At 43.0% G+C, this 14,596-nt stretch overlaps 1 protein-coding gene across 4 annotated transcripts in view; it reads left to right on the forward strand.

Moving 5' to 3' along the window:
- The window catches only part of ASAP1 (ArfGAP with SH3 domain, ankyrin repeat and PH domain 1), a 339,237-nt gene that overhangs the window by 261,408 nt on the left and 63,233 nt on the right, over nucleotides 1–14,596 (forward strand). For all 4 annotated transcript variants that reach the window (XM_061438581.1, XM_061438583.1, XM_061438584.1 and 1 more), the window contains 4 exons: nucleotides 258–387; nucleotides 1,784–1,869; nucleotides 9,456–9,531; nucleotides 10,959–11,045. In XM_061438581.1, the coding sequence (XP_061294565.1) occupies nucleotides 258–387; nucleotides 1,784–1,869; nucleotides 9,456–9,531; nucleotides 10,959–11,045 (379 nt within the window). The remainder of the gene's footprint in view (nucleotides 1–257; nucleotides 388–1,783; nucleotides 1,870–9,455; nucleotides 9,532–10,958; nucleotides 11,046–14,596) is intronic.

A 14,596-nucleotide genomic window follows, 5' to 3' on the forward strand; every position in this document is an offset into this window, starting at 1 on the left:
TGCTGCCAACCAGCATGGAAGAGAACTTACATGAACCCTCTCAAGGGTGAGATCAAAGTTAAAATGTAGGCAGTGTCCTCGGAAATCCATACAATGTGTTGACTCTTCTTTGAACTTAAGATTTTCAACTTTTGATCGATGCTGTCCGTTTAAGAGTCCCTGCCTCTTCTAGTAATGAAGAAAGAGTCAGTGGCTGTCCTTAAGGACAGGAGTGTGGGTTTCTGGTTTTTAAATGCTGGCGTCTGCTTCGGTTACAGTACCAAAATTGAGAAGGAGAAGAGGGAGCACGCCAAGCAGCACGGGATGATCCGCACGGAGATCACCGGCGCCGAGATCGCGGAGGAAATGGAGAAGGAGCGGCGCCTCTTCCAGCTCCAGATGTGCGAGGTAAGGACGGCCGAGCGCGCCCTGCACCTCGGGTGCGGTTCCCGCTCGCCTTTCCTGCTGGTCAGCCGTCCTTATGCTTAAGCGCGGGCTGTGGTTTGATGATCACAGGAGGGGACTGTTTCTCAAGGACTCTCTAATCTCCACTTTTCTCCAAGCCTTTTGGGATCCGCCGTCTCACTGTTGTCTCATATTTTGAGCCCGGGTCCTAGGGGGCTCTTTAAGCCAAAACGGGATTCTTTGGTGAGAACTTTAATATTGCTTGTGAGTGAGTGTGGAAAAAAAAAAAAAAACGGGGTGAGAGGTAACACTGGTGAATATTAAGTTTAACTAGTACAGGTTGTACAGCATGGTTTTTTGTTTTGTTTTGTTTTTAACCCTGTGTCCAGTTTGAATGGAAACTGAAATGAAGTAGTCTTAGGAAAGTCTGAATTCATGGGGGGGAAATGCAATGAAAAGCATGTTACCGTAGATGTAGAGCAGTGGTTCTCAAACTGGGTTCCCATTGAACACTGGCATTCCTTGACCTAGAGACCAACTCATTCTGATACTGAGTAATGGAATTTTTTTTTTTTTTTTTTTTTGGCAGTTTTCAGAAAATATTAAAGTAGATAGAATTTTCTCAGTTTCAAGTTTTTCTTCCTTAATTTTTTTTTTTTTTTAATTTCTGTTCTGACCCCCCTCATCAGCCTTCAGCTCCTTCTGGGAGCTTATCTGTTCATGAGCACTTTCACACCATAAACAAGTGAGCAAGAAGCAAACAACATCAACAGAAAATCTTGGCCAGTTGTGAAAATCAGAGCCAGTCATGTTTAGCGCATAGATGGCAACCCACTCCTGTGTTCTTGCCTGGAGAATCCCATGGACACAGGAGTCTGGCGGGCCGTCATGGTCCATGGGGCCGCAGAGAGTCAGACACGACTGAAGCGACTCAGCAACCAAGGGCATTATTATTTTTTTTTCCTTTCCCTTTTTAGTACCTAAAGTACTTTCCAATTTACCTCTTTGGTCTGAATGTTTGAGTATCTTACAGCAGTTTCCTTAAGGAGAATGCCGTTTGTCCTTCAGTCCGTCTTTCAGGTTTTGTCCACGTGAACAATGAGTTTGAGATCCACTAACCGGGGTGGGGGGTGGGATAATCCATTATTCCAGAATGTTTTGCTGTGTTTGGTTTCCGCCTGTCTAGTAAACTAATCTTAAGCATTTATAAAATGCTAACACGCTAATCAGTTTGTGTTGCACACTTGTGACTGTTGGATCAGCATTCTCTAAGTCAGCTCACACTGTCTGGCTGCAGCCTCGCCTCCTGCAGACTCACAATCAGTGATCTGGCAACCAAACCCATGCCAGAGAGCCTTCTCTGTAATGACCAATGTCCAATTCTGTTTTATTTCCACAGTATCTCATTAAAGTTAATGAAATCAAGACCAAAAAGGGTGTGGATCTGCTGCAGAACCTGATAAAGTATTATCATGCACAGTGCAAGTAAGTGGACTCTTGCAGCCGTAATCATCAGCCCACATAAGGCTCCGTCGCGTGGTCAGCTTGGTTCTTCTTTCTTTTCTGGCCTTCATTTTTCCCTGTGCATAGTTGTTATCGTGACCTTCTATGGCCAGATGCTGAGAAATGGTTTTGTCTTCCGCCTTCCGTGTTTTCTGTAAATCAGTCACTCGAATTAAGGGCAATTGTTCGGCCTCTCTAAATGCCGTCTTACAGATTCTGGCATTGGCCTTGACAGCCCGTGGAGCTGTCGTGACAAATGCACGGTGGCTGTGTCACTTTGTCACTAAAGAGGCCTTTCTAGTAACCTCCCTCCCCCACTTAACTTGGCATCTTACCTGTTACTGGGTCATTTGTACAACATATTCCTACGTGGGACTGTTTTTGTTTCATTTTTTACATCATCCAATCTAAGGGCTTCCCTAGTGGCTCAGACAGTAAAGCATCTGCCTGCAATGCAGGAGACCCGGGTTTGATCCCGGGGTCGGGGAAATCCCCTGGAGAAGGAAATAGCAACCCACTCCAGTATTCTTGCCTGGAAAATTCCACGGACGGACGAGCCTGGTGGGCTACAGTCCATGGGGTCGCAAAGAGTCGGACACGACTGAGCGACTTCATTTTTAAATTAAGTGAAACTGAATACGCTGGTCGCTGGCGGTACTTGGTGTTCATACTTGAGTTCCTGTGTAGCTGCTGCTGTGTTTTGGGGAGACACAGTTGTCCACACGGGCCCCGCTGTGGCCTGTGGTGTGGGGCCACCCTTGTATTATGCTTGTGGTACCACGTTGGCTTCATCATGTCTCCTTTACTTTCTGGGTTAGCTTTCTTGGGTTTTATGGTAGAATTTCTGTCTGAAAATGTACCGATTACTATTCAAGTCTGTACTAAATCCGTGGAATTTAGAGAGAAATAGTGCGTGGACATTCCAAAATGGCCCAGGCAGCTCTCATACTTATTTATATGTAGACTACATATAAACAGTAGTCTATAATTGGACTAAAAGTCATTAGTATTATACTAGATGAGATGCTGACTCTCCAAGAAGTTAAATTTTGTAATTTCCTTTGGTCATCTCTTGTATTCTTTTTTATAATATCATACCTAGGAAAACCTTTGTGTTCAATGGAAACATTCAAGGGAGGCAGCATTAACATGATGGGAAAAGCATCAGGCTTGAGTGGGGCAGATAGGGGACTTCAGATCCAGGCTCTGGTAACCATGTGATCCTTGTCAGGCACTTCCCTAAACCGCAGTATCCTCATCAGGTCAGGTGGGGTTAAGGTTTGCAGTAGACCCACCTCGGATCTTGGGAAGATGAGAGAATTAAGTGAGAAAATACATATGCCTGCTACACTGTGCCTGTTTGCTGCTCAGGTGATTCTAAGTGGAATTAAGAATCATTTTTATTATGCAGGATTGTTTCTGTTCAGGAAGATTTGTTATCAACTTGTTATTTACATAAATTCAATTTTACTCTTTTCCTCCTTTCAAAGTAAATTCTACCTTCTATGAAAGTTTCAGATATAAGAATAATACAGTGAAATGGAAACAGTTCCATGTTTGTAAGATAATTTGACCTGCAGAAGCCTCATGTTGAAGACCCAGACTAACCCTTGCCTTCTTACCACAGCAGGGTGCTTAAGAAACTTTGAAATGTGTAGTGGTGCTCCCTGATTTTAGTTTAGGGGGAGTCTTTCATCTTTCATCAGTTTTAGTTTTCCTCAACACAGATCTTCCTTTGAAACTTGTGCAGAAATCAGTGAATCTCTCTGTCTTCTCAGTCACAATATTTGAGATGCTCCCTGGTAGTCCAGTGGTTAGGCTTTGGCGCTGTCTCTCAATTACAGCAATTGAGCAGCAAGTCTGATTTCACCTGATTTTAGAAATCTCTTTCGATCTCAAAAATCTGTAAGTCATGTAGAAGGATTTAACTTAAACAAACATGAGTTTTCCAAAAATAAGATGTTTTGTAAACTACAGATATATTAGCCTTTGTTGGTAAAGGTGAAAAGGAGAGCATCTTCCCTTGATTCTTGTATTTTTTTCCTTCCACAAATATTTATCAGTCTCCTAGCAGAAGCCAGGGACTTTGCTAGGTTATAGGATGCAGCGACGTAACAAGGCTTCCACCGTTGGGAGTTCATTGTGTGATGCAGGAAGTAAGTCAGGTCCATGAAGAATCATCACATGGCTGGAAAGTGACTGATAACACAGAGAATCAAGAGGAGGACAGACTTCTGGCTACAGAGACTGCTGAGGGCTCCTTGAAGGTGGTGGGGGGACTTGGACTTGGAGGAAGGCTGGCGTTTGGACACTGGAGCCTGGTGGAAGTGTCTACCCCAGGGCGGAGAAAGATCAGCGGGAGGAAACCCTACACACTGAACACCTCCCTGCAGGGAGAGCGATTCAAAGCCATCCAGCAGTAGAACTGGGCTATGTTGTAATCCGACCCTGGCCACCCCAGGGGGAGCCTCACCGATGCCATTACAGTGAGAGACCAGTGGAGCTTTCTTTCAAGGACTCTTCTTCCTCCTTCCTGATTCAATCTCCCCAAACCCTTAACAGATGTAGAGTGGACCTGTAAAGCATTCTACTTAGACCTAAAAAGAGAAATTGCATATTCTGAGAACCTGATTCCAGTTCTCAAAATGATTTTTTTAACATAAAGTCAGGTGGAGCTCCAAAATGAATTTGCTCTGATAATCTCTCGTCGTAGTGCTTGTACCTGGCAGGCATGCAGCTGCTGCCGTGGAAAAATAAAGGGAGCAGAAAAGAACTCATGTCCCTCATTTCAGCTCACCCACACCGATTACTCCTCACTTGCCAGCATGAACATTGTCAGTAACATGCTGTTTCCAAGACAAATGTATTATTCTACTGCTTAGCCACCCCTTAGCAGTGGCAAGTATCATTATGGTCTGCAGACTCAAGAGCACTTACGCACATTACTTTATCATCTTTCATCTTACAGATAATAACAGCTAGAATTTATCAAAAGCAATCAGGAAATTGTAGTTCAGAAAAGATCAGTAACTTGCCCAAAGGCACAGTCATTTATTTAATAGATGCTCAATTAATATGTGTCAAAACAGAAAAAAAGCACATGGACCCTCAGGAAAAAAATGGATTTTGAAGTTAAAAACTTGTGAGTGAAAGGATACTGTTAAGAAAGTGAGAAGACAACCCACAGAAGGGGAGAAAATATTTGCAAATTGTTTATCAGATAAGTGTCTAGTGTCCAGAATGTATAAAGAACTGTTACAACTCAATGACAAACAGAAAGCGCAGTTTAAAAATAGACCAAGAATTCAGATATCCAGTTCTCCAAAAAAGATACACAAATGGCCAGAAAGCCCATGATTAAATGCTCACTATCATTAGTCATTTGAGAAGAGCAAATCAGAACCCCAGTGTGATGCCTCACCACACTCAGTGGCCAGGACCATAATTAAAAGCAGCAGTGGCAAAGGGGTGTGGCCGCCAGTGCAACGGAGTAAGCCAGGGAGACGGGCTGCAGGACAGCACGTTCCAGAGATGACGTCCAAGCCAGACGTAAAAGGGCAGCCTCACTGAGCCACCAGGAGGGTCATCTGTGCCCAAGGGGCTTTCAGCAGCAAGTAGTCTCAGCTGAGACACCGAGAGAGGCTGCAGTGTTACTGGAACACCCAGCTAGCTGATTGCAAGAGATGACAGGCTATATTAGCCCAGCTCCTTTTAGCCTGGGTTTGTTTTCATACTGGTTCAGATTACTGAAAGAGGAAGAGTTGAGACATACAAGATTGACTTCTCAGCTTCCACTATGGCACTGTTCACTTGTGATGTGTTCTGTTAGACAGTTAGACACAAGTTCAGCCCAGGTTTAAGAAGTAGGGTGCAAACTCTATCATGTCTTTTTTTTTTTTTCTATCATGTCATTTAAGGAACTCAGAGTAGATCTGAAAAAGATTTTGTATGTATAACTGCATTACTTTGCTGTATGCATGGAAGTAGCAATATTGCAAATCAACTGTACTTCAATTTTCTTAAAAAATTGTTACTTTAAGTGAAAGAAGCCAGATGCAAAAGATTACATATGATGTGATTGCATTTAAGTGAAATGTCCAGACAAGGCAAGTCCTTTGAGGCAGAAGGCAGATTGTTGTTTGTTAGGGGATAGAGGAAGATAGAAATTGGGGGTCACTTTTCACGGATACAGTGTTGTTTTTGGAGTGATGGAAATGTTCTGGAGTTAGGTAGTGGTTGCACAACAGTAACTATACACTTTAAAATGATTGTATCATTTTATGTTACATGAATTTTATCTTACTTTTTTTAAATGGGAAAAAAAACCCCAACAAAACAGAAACAAAGATTCTTGAAACTTAACAGTTGGAAGATGGCAGAGCCAACTCTTGAACCTAGGCCTCTCACTCAGAGCGCATGCTTTCAGTGTGCAGAAGTTCTGATTTGTAAGCCTGGAATTGGACGTCTGTATTTTTAAGAATCTCCGTGTGCAAATCCAGTCTACCACTCTCCACCGTCGCTTTGATCTGAACTGTCAAGATGTGTTTGCAGTTAATTAGTACTTACACTGCCCCTGTGCCTTCAAGTTTCTTAAATACCACAGGACACACAGAATAAATCTGGGAGAAAATGTCCCCATTACCTAGACAGCTGGGAATCAATACCTGACTTAAGCCAAACCTGAAGCCTGGAAATCAGGCTTTCCTAAGGGACTGGTGGTTGGATTGTGAGAGGGTGGTTTTTGAAAATTTTTGCTTTATAGTTTGTTTTATAGAACCGTACTATCTGCTATTCCAGGGAGTCCTAACTTAGGAAAATAATGCTCTGTGAATCTTTCAGCTTTTGGCCAAGCAATACCTCTTCCTAAGCCAAGCAATACATGTGATAAAGGAGTATCAGGGAGACCTTCTGCTCTCTCTTTCTTTTAAATTAAAAGGAAGAACAAAATATTTTCCTTCCCGGTCACTGCTTAGAGTGACTTAAGACAGAAGCAAAGTACATGGCGACACTCAGGATCAAGAAGGTTCCGAGCTGTTCTAAGGAGGATGTGTCTTGCCTGATGGATGGGTGATGGTGTTGGGCACTTCTGTGCTTTCTCCCAGCCTCTGGAGGTGTGTCTTAGCTCCTCAGTGTAAATGCAGGGGTCATTCCACCCATCAGTTGGCAGCTTACCTTTTTCTCACACCCAGTATCTTTAAAATGTGGTCATATTGCTTTCAAGCTACTTATTTAAAAAAATGAACCAGTCCTGCTGTGTCCCTAAGGTCAGAAAAATGAAGAAGCCCATTTTGCTGGCCTGTGGCCATCATGCATTGAGCTGTTTCTCTGTACCTGGCAGTTTATCTTGGTGCTCATGAGGACTCTCCAGGGTCTATGCCATTCTGTTCATTTCCTGTATAAGGACATCAAGGCGCAGGACTCTGGAGATTATGCTGTTATTCAGTGGGAGAGCGAAGATTTGGGCCCAGAGCAGCCTTGTGCTTTAATCACCTATGCTCCAGAGATGGGAAAACGGATACTCAAATCCAAACTCGGCACTTAATGACTCGATGACCCTAGACAACCCAGTTGACCTCTCTGAGCCTGTTTCTTTATCTGTCTCACAGGTTAATGATAATAATTACCTATTTTGTTAGATTGTAAAGAGACCTTTAAAAAGGGATATTTCATGAATTATGCATAATGGTGAGTGACTGGCACTGAGTACCCAATTACACATTAGCTGCCATTATTATTACATCATCACCTATTTTCCAAATTATTTCAGTAACTTACAGAGAAATTGGCCAAGGGACAAGTGGGATGTCACTCAGTAATTTCCGCTTCTGTAGGGAAAGCATCCACGTTCAGGGTGAGTGATGGGTCATCAGAGCTGACACTCGTGTTTCCCCCTCCAGCCAGCAGAACGCTCATCGGTGTGGCTCATCCCATGCCCTTTGAAGTTCAGAAAGCGTCCACAGGTGGAGCTAAGCATGCTCGTGGTCAGCCAAGGGCAGTAACCCGCCCCAGGTTATTATACATGCGGTGAGGTTTGGAGCAAAATACCATACGCTTTTTACTCCTAAGGCCAGGCGTTTCCGCTGAAAGGGAACCAGGTCAGAGAGAGGGAAGAGGGGCACCGGGAGGCGGGGCCTCGGTGGAGGTTGCGGCTGTGAGCCCCAGCCGGCAGGCGGCCCCGTGGATCGTGGATGGGCGGGGGCTCAGGGGGCTCTGATGACCGCAGTGCTGGCCACCCGGTGTCACGAGGACTGTCGGGGGCTGCATTTGCGTTGTTCCCCTGTGGCCTCCACCCCCCGCCCCCAGCAGCTCCCCTACCCCCACCCGCACCCCCACTTCCCACCAAAAACCAGAAGTTGGCCCTAAAAGTAATCATCTGAGAGGGACTCAGCTCAGCCTCGTCCTCCTAGGCTGTGTTGATTCTTTGATTTTATTTTGCCCAAGTAATGTATGATCTTAAGAAAATATTTAGAAAATGGAGCTATTGGGGAAAAAATTGGGGCAGGGGAAGGGGACTCGTAATCTCCTTACTCAGAAATTTACTGGATTTACGTATGTGATTTGTTTGGTTTACAAACATTGGATCGTACTGTAGATTAAAATCATTCCTCCTTGTGTGGACTTTTCTTAGTCTAGTCATGTTCAGAAGAATTTAACTGTAGGCACATAAACCGCCTGGGTCTGTCTTCAGCCTTTTGACTGGTAGGGATTATCCCTCCTTCCAGCCCACCTTCACTGCTGGTAAAGAACTTCACATTTTTATCAGTACCATCTCAAACTGAAACCATCCCTCTTTCTCCATAAAAAATGTATGTTTTATAACATTCCTTGCAGGCTGTTCAGATCTCAGTTTGCTTCTTCTTCACCTGGAGCAGCACTGTCCAGTAGAACTTTCTTTAAATTTATTTTTAATTGAAAGATAATTGCTTTACGATATTATGTTGGTTTCTGCCATACTGAAGTGATGGAAGTGCTGATATTCTTTCCTGTCTCACCTGGTATACACCAGCCACATGTGATGACTGAGCACTTGAAATGTGGCTGGTGAGTCTTCATGAACTGAAAGCTTTCCGAATTCATTGGTACCACTGATTCGACAGCCTTTGTTTCAAAAATGTTGGGACACAGAGATCTTGGGAAACAGAACCCTTGCTGACTGTCCTCTGCCCTTTACTACTGTCCTTAATGTCCAGTTCAGCTTCATTTACTCCACTGGTTTATGTGTCTGTCTCTTTTGAATTCAAATTTGGCACAACCATGAAGAAATGTACTTCGTATGAATGAGAGTGTTGGGACTATAGCTGTTGCTTGCAGTATCCATGTGACAGCTGCTAGCATAGGTCAAATGGTGCCTGTAACTTGGGCTCCCCTCGTAGCTCAGCCAGTAAAGAATCTTCCTGCCTATAATTTGTCAGTACCTCTTTATAAAATACTGAAATTAGTTTTGTAAGTGTTTTGTATAGATATATGGGTAGAGTAAATGTGTACCTATGGAAATTCAGATTTTTCAGGTAACTATGGTTCATATTGTTTTTTTTAAACTGCTGGTAAATCTCTGTTTTCCATTGTAGTTTCTTTCAAGATGGTTTGAAAACAGCTGATAAATTGAAACAGTACATTGAAAAGCTGGCTGCTGATTTGTATAATGTAAGTTCTTTATAAAATGCATACACTTTAACTTTGCTTTTGTGGGTAAATAACAGTAAATTTGTAATCTGTATTCTAAGAGTGCTAAAGAAAAGAAGACAGGGTGAAGTGATGTGTCAGCATAAACCTAAGGCCGATAAACTTGTTTTTCCCCTCCAGTTTAACTCAGAGACATCATCCCTGGTCAGATATTCCAGAGTATGTTTCTGGGACATAGGAAGAGCAGGGTAGGGCAGGGAGCAGGGGGATGGCCATTGGTTCTGAGTGGCTATCATCACACGAGTGCCCTTTCGTCAGCAGTTGCAGAAAGACAAAAAGAAATTTTTATCCTGGGACGAAAGCAGCTAAGTGACTGTCTCTGAATATGCAGATATTTATGATTTTTTTTCTTGCTTGCTTGTTTTATATTTCCTCCCCTTTCTTTCCCCCTACTGTCTATGTTTTGCCTTTATAAGAAGAAAATCAAGAGGAAAACTTTTTTGAGAAAAAAACTAAATGCTTATGTAGAAATCTCAAATTTGTTCTTCATGAACCAGTTGGCAATGAATAATATTAAAAGTATATACGAGGACCTAATGTACAGCACATGGAACTCTACCCAGTGTTATGCGGCAGCCTGGATGGGAGGGGATTTTGGGGGAGAATGGATACTGGCATACGTATGGCTGAGTCCCTTTGCTGTTCACCTGAAATTACCGCAGCATTGTGAATCAGCTGTACCCCAATACGAAATAAAAAGGAGAAAGTTTGGGGAGGGAAATGAACATTCACTTTCAAATTTAAAAAAGAAAGTATGTGTTTAGGAGTGTAACTGCATGTATTCAAATAAGGTTTTAGTGTTACAAATGATATTCTGATAGAACTTCAAAAATACACAGCTGTGAATTTTTTCTGATTTTTCTTGAATAAGCTAACATGGCTCAGGTTGCAGTTAAAATTCCAAGTAATTAGGAAAAGCAGCACCAAAGAAAAAGAAAAGAAGAAAGGAAAACAGCACCAGTCCCTTGCCCTCGTGTAAACTTTGTAAACTTTCGTCCATGCGTTAGCTCTGGGATTCCGGTCATTCTGAGGGTTGTCTTCTGGCCCATTCAGTCACATCATGGTATTTCCACTACCACCCTTTGAAAAACTCAAATGACTCAGTGTTACTTCTTACCTTTGTTTAAAATAGTCCTTCTGAGTTAATTGTCTAGCCTAGACATACTACGTAATAAGGAAGCATGTTGCATTATTCACTAATTTCCAACCTCACTGGTAGTTTAAGAAGAAGAGAAAATCATGCCTGTCAAAAATGAGACCATGCGAAGGACTTTAATAAGGAAATCAACTGTATAATTGTTTGATGAGTGGTATCTATTTGGATGAGTTAAACTCTGCTCATAAATGTATGAGAGATGGGTGATAGAAGAAATGTTTTTCTCTCATAGATCAAACAGACCCAGGACGAAGAAAAGAAACAGCTGACCGCACTCCGAGACCTAATAAAGTCCTCGCTCCAACTCGATCAGAAAGAAGTAGGTGGTCTCTGTGTTTCCAGCAGGGCTAACCTCTGAGTGGCGCCTTGTATCCTGATCTGCAGAACAAGCATAGGGAGGGCTTCCTGCCAGGGTGGTTATGGTGGTGGTGGGGATAGATGAGACCCAAGATACAGCTGTCATCTAAAACACAGTAGAAACAGCCTCTAAGTTCCCATTCCCTCCTTGTAAAAAAAAACAAAAAACGATGTGCCCAGTTCCATGACCAGGTTCGCCATCCTGCTTCAGAAGAGCATCCCCCCAGGCTTTAAAGAGTAAGCACTGATGATCACACCCCCATTCCAGGCAGCTAAGAGGAACCTGTCTCATTCTACCAGAAAAATAGAGAACTTATTTTGATGCAGAGCTTTTGTCCCCACAGTTAGAAAAATTAATGTGAGGTTGTCCTTGTGGGCTGAAACAGAGTATACAGTGAATGGTTAAGTGTTAAATGAATGCAATACACATCCTTAATTACTAGTCTCATCTGTTCATTTGTTTGGTCAAGCATTTAATGAATACTTACCGTGTGCCAACAACTGTTCTAGGCACTGAACTTGGGTCCCTTCCATCAAGGAGCTCATTGCCTAGTAGGTAGTAGTCAGCCGTGTGGACCAGCGATCAGACCTACAGCAGTATGGAGGCTGTAAGAGATTGGGAGGGGCCGTGCCAGAAAAGAGAAGAAGCCAGAGACTCAGGCGGAGTCCGCAGCCCACCTACAGCTTGGGGCAGGGTGGGTGGAGGAGTGAGACATGCTGCTTCTGAGGCAAAAACCCAGACGTGGTTGTGGAGGACCTGGGGTGCACCTGAAGGGAAGGGACTTCATGTGAAGGGCACATGGAGTAGTGAGCACCATTCACCGCATGGGAGAACGTAGTGCTTATGTTATAAAATTACTATGGATTCAGTTTAAGTGCAATACTTAATCAAAATCACACAAAATACAGCACTTTTTTATAGTTTCAGTTCCTCTCTGTATTATCTCACAATTGCAAGCTGATTTTTGTTTGTTTAATTTTTGGCTGCACCGTGCATCATGTGGGAATCTTAGTTCCCCAACCAAGGACTGGACCCACCCTTCCTGCAGAGAAAGGCAGTCTTAACCACTGGACCACTGGGGGAAGTGTCCGTCCCCCACCCCCGGTTTTTTTTTTAAATGTTGCAAACTAACCCTCTGTAAATTCCTAAAGTTTCCAAAAGGGGTTCAAGGAGTCCAAAACAGGAACAGAGCAACCCCCCTCAAGCATGCACCAGCACCATTAATCTTAAAGCAACCTTGAAGGTTCCCTTGACTGAATGACTGTCACCCTCTACCCTCCTGCCTCCTCAAATCCAGTTTTTATATAAATCCTGGGTGTTCACGCAGCGAGTGGAGCCTGTAGCCCTGCTCTGAGAACCTGCTGATCCCTGGGAGGAGGCACCAAGGGGCTGGGAGGCGTGTGGGCTCATACCCAGCTCATCCAGTCTCTGCAGCGTCTGCACCTGTGCTCTGAGGCCTCAGACCACGCTTATTGCTGGCCCTGGGAGAAGCTGTCTCCTGTAGCTTCTTCTTACTTTTCAGCCTAAGAGCCCTAGAAATACCCAACTGGAGAGGTAAGAGCTAGGTCTCTGGGGAGAAAACGACACGGTTTTCAGCTGGCAGTTGTATACTTAAGCACTTCCTACCTTTGTTTTGTCACACGGATTACCTCTTTCCTGTGCTTGGAAGCTTTCTTGGGAGAAAAAAGAAAAAAAGACTATTACAGTCCCTTTTTGTTTTGCATAAAGACTATTCTGCTCACACTAGTTAAACAGCATAGTTGCATCTAAGCCTCTCATACGCATAAGGAAATCCACATGGTTTATTTCAGTTCCACTCCAAATTAATAAATAAGTTTTCATTAACACCATGTCCAGAGTATTTTACAAGTAAAGTTGACTTTTCGTAACATGGCTATCCCATTCTTATGGTGTTTATCATCTCCTATCACAATATATGTTTAGAAAGTAATGATTTTTAATGACTTGGTAAAAGACTGTCCACCAGAGAGTTCTTGCACTCCAGTTTGGGAAGAGTGGAAGGTAATCTAAAATAAGGACTTGAGAATTAAAGTCACCCATCAAATCATTCAGCCTTCTCACCCCCACCGGCTTCAGCCTGACTCCATTAAAGGAAGCTTCAAGAATTTGAACTCTAAATAGGATCTGTGGATTTTTGGTACACTCATTTTTTCCTTGTCACAATTCTTTATTGACTTTTGGCAAATGTTTCAGGAAATTAGTTAGGTTTTTATAATAGCCTAACTTTGTAAAGCTGAGCGCCGAAGAATTGATGCTTTTGAACTGTGGTGTTGGAGAAGACTCTTGAGAGTCCCTTGGACTGCAAGGAGATCCAACCAGTCCATTCTAAAGGAGATCAGCCCTGGGTGTTCATTGGAAGGAATGATGCTAAAGCTGAAACTCCAGTACTTTGGCCACCTCATGTGAAGATTTGACTCATTGGAAAAGACTCTGATACTGGGAGGGATTCGGGGCAGGAGGAGAAGGGGACGACAGAGGATGAAATGGCCGGATGGCATCACCAACTCGATGGACATGAGTTTGAGTGAACTCTGGGAGATGGTGACGGACAGGGAGGCCTGGCGTGCTGCGATTCATGGGGTCGCAAAGAGTCGGACACGACTGAGCATTGGACTGAACTGAACTGAACTTTGTAAAAGGACTGTTTGCCTTAATACTATTTTCAGGGTTGAAATATTTGATTTTTAATGATGCTATTCATAAATTGTTGCCCAAACTCCACCTTTTTCTTTGAGTCTGTCTCAGTAACCCATCTTACTTTGCAAACCATGTATTTTGCTCATCTCTCCTTTCACAGTATCTGGTACGTTGCCTGGCACCCCAAAACAACTAGTAAATATTTAGTAAGATGAAACAAAAGAACTCCTCTGCCCACTCCATTCATACCTTACATTAGAAATTTGAAGCTTTTCTAAATAGAGGTTTAGTTTTAAATTGGATGCCAGAAACAATTATAAGCCATTAAGTCAATGAGGGTGTAATTGCTCGCAGTTTTAGAGGATGTAAGATTCTGCTCCTTAGTAATGCATCTTATATGTTAATAAGGTTTTCTAATAAGAAAGTAAGCTAATTTGTACTGCTAATAGAGAATGGGAAATTGAACTAAAAAAGTACCACCATAGTTTCTCATTCTATAGTTTATATCTCTTCAGTCACATCATGGAATTTCTCCAAGGTTTTCTTTTTAAGTTTAGTTTTAAATTGCTTGCCTGAATGAGTTTCTCATTTGCATCTCTCTTTCCTCTGCACATATTGGTTCCCGTTCTGCTGTTAGAAGATTCAGAGCCTATTTCATGCCTTCAGTTGTGCTTTGTTTAGTTACTGTGTGTGTGAGACTCACTCAGTTGTGTCCGATTCTTTACAACCCCATGAACTGCAGCCTGCCAGGCTCCTGTGTCCATGAATTCTTCAGGCCAGAATACTGGAGTGGGTGGCCTTTCCTTTTTCCAGATTGTTTTGTTATTAAGTGTTAACAATTCTCCAAGATTTAC

This window comes from Bos javanicus, chromosome 14, assembly GCF_032452875.1.
Source record: "Bos javanicus breed banteng chromosome 14, ARS-OSU_banteng_1.0, whole genome shotgun sequence".
Lineage (NCBI taxonomy): Eukaryota > Metazoa > Chordata > Mammalia > Artiodactyla > Bovidae > Bos > Bos javanicus.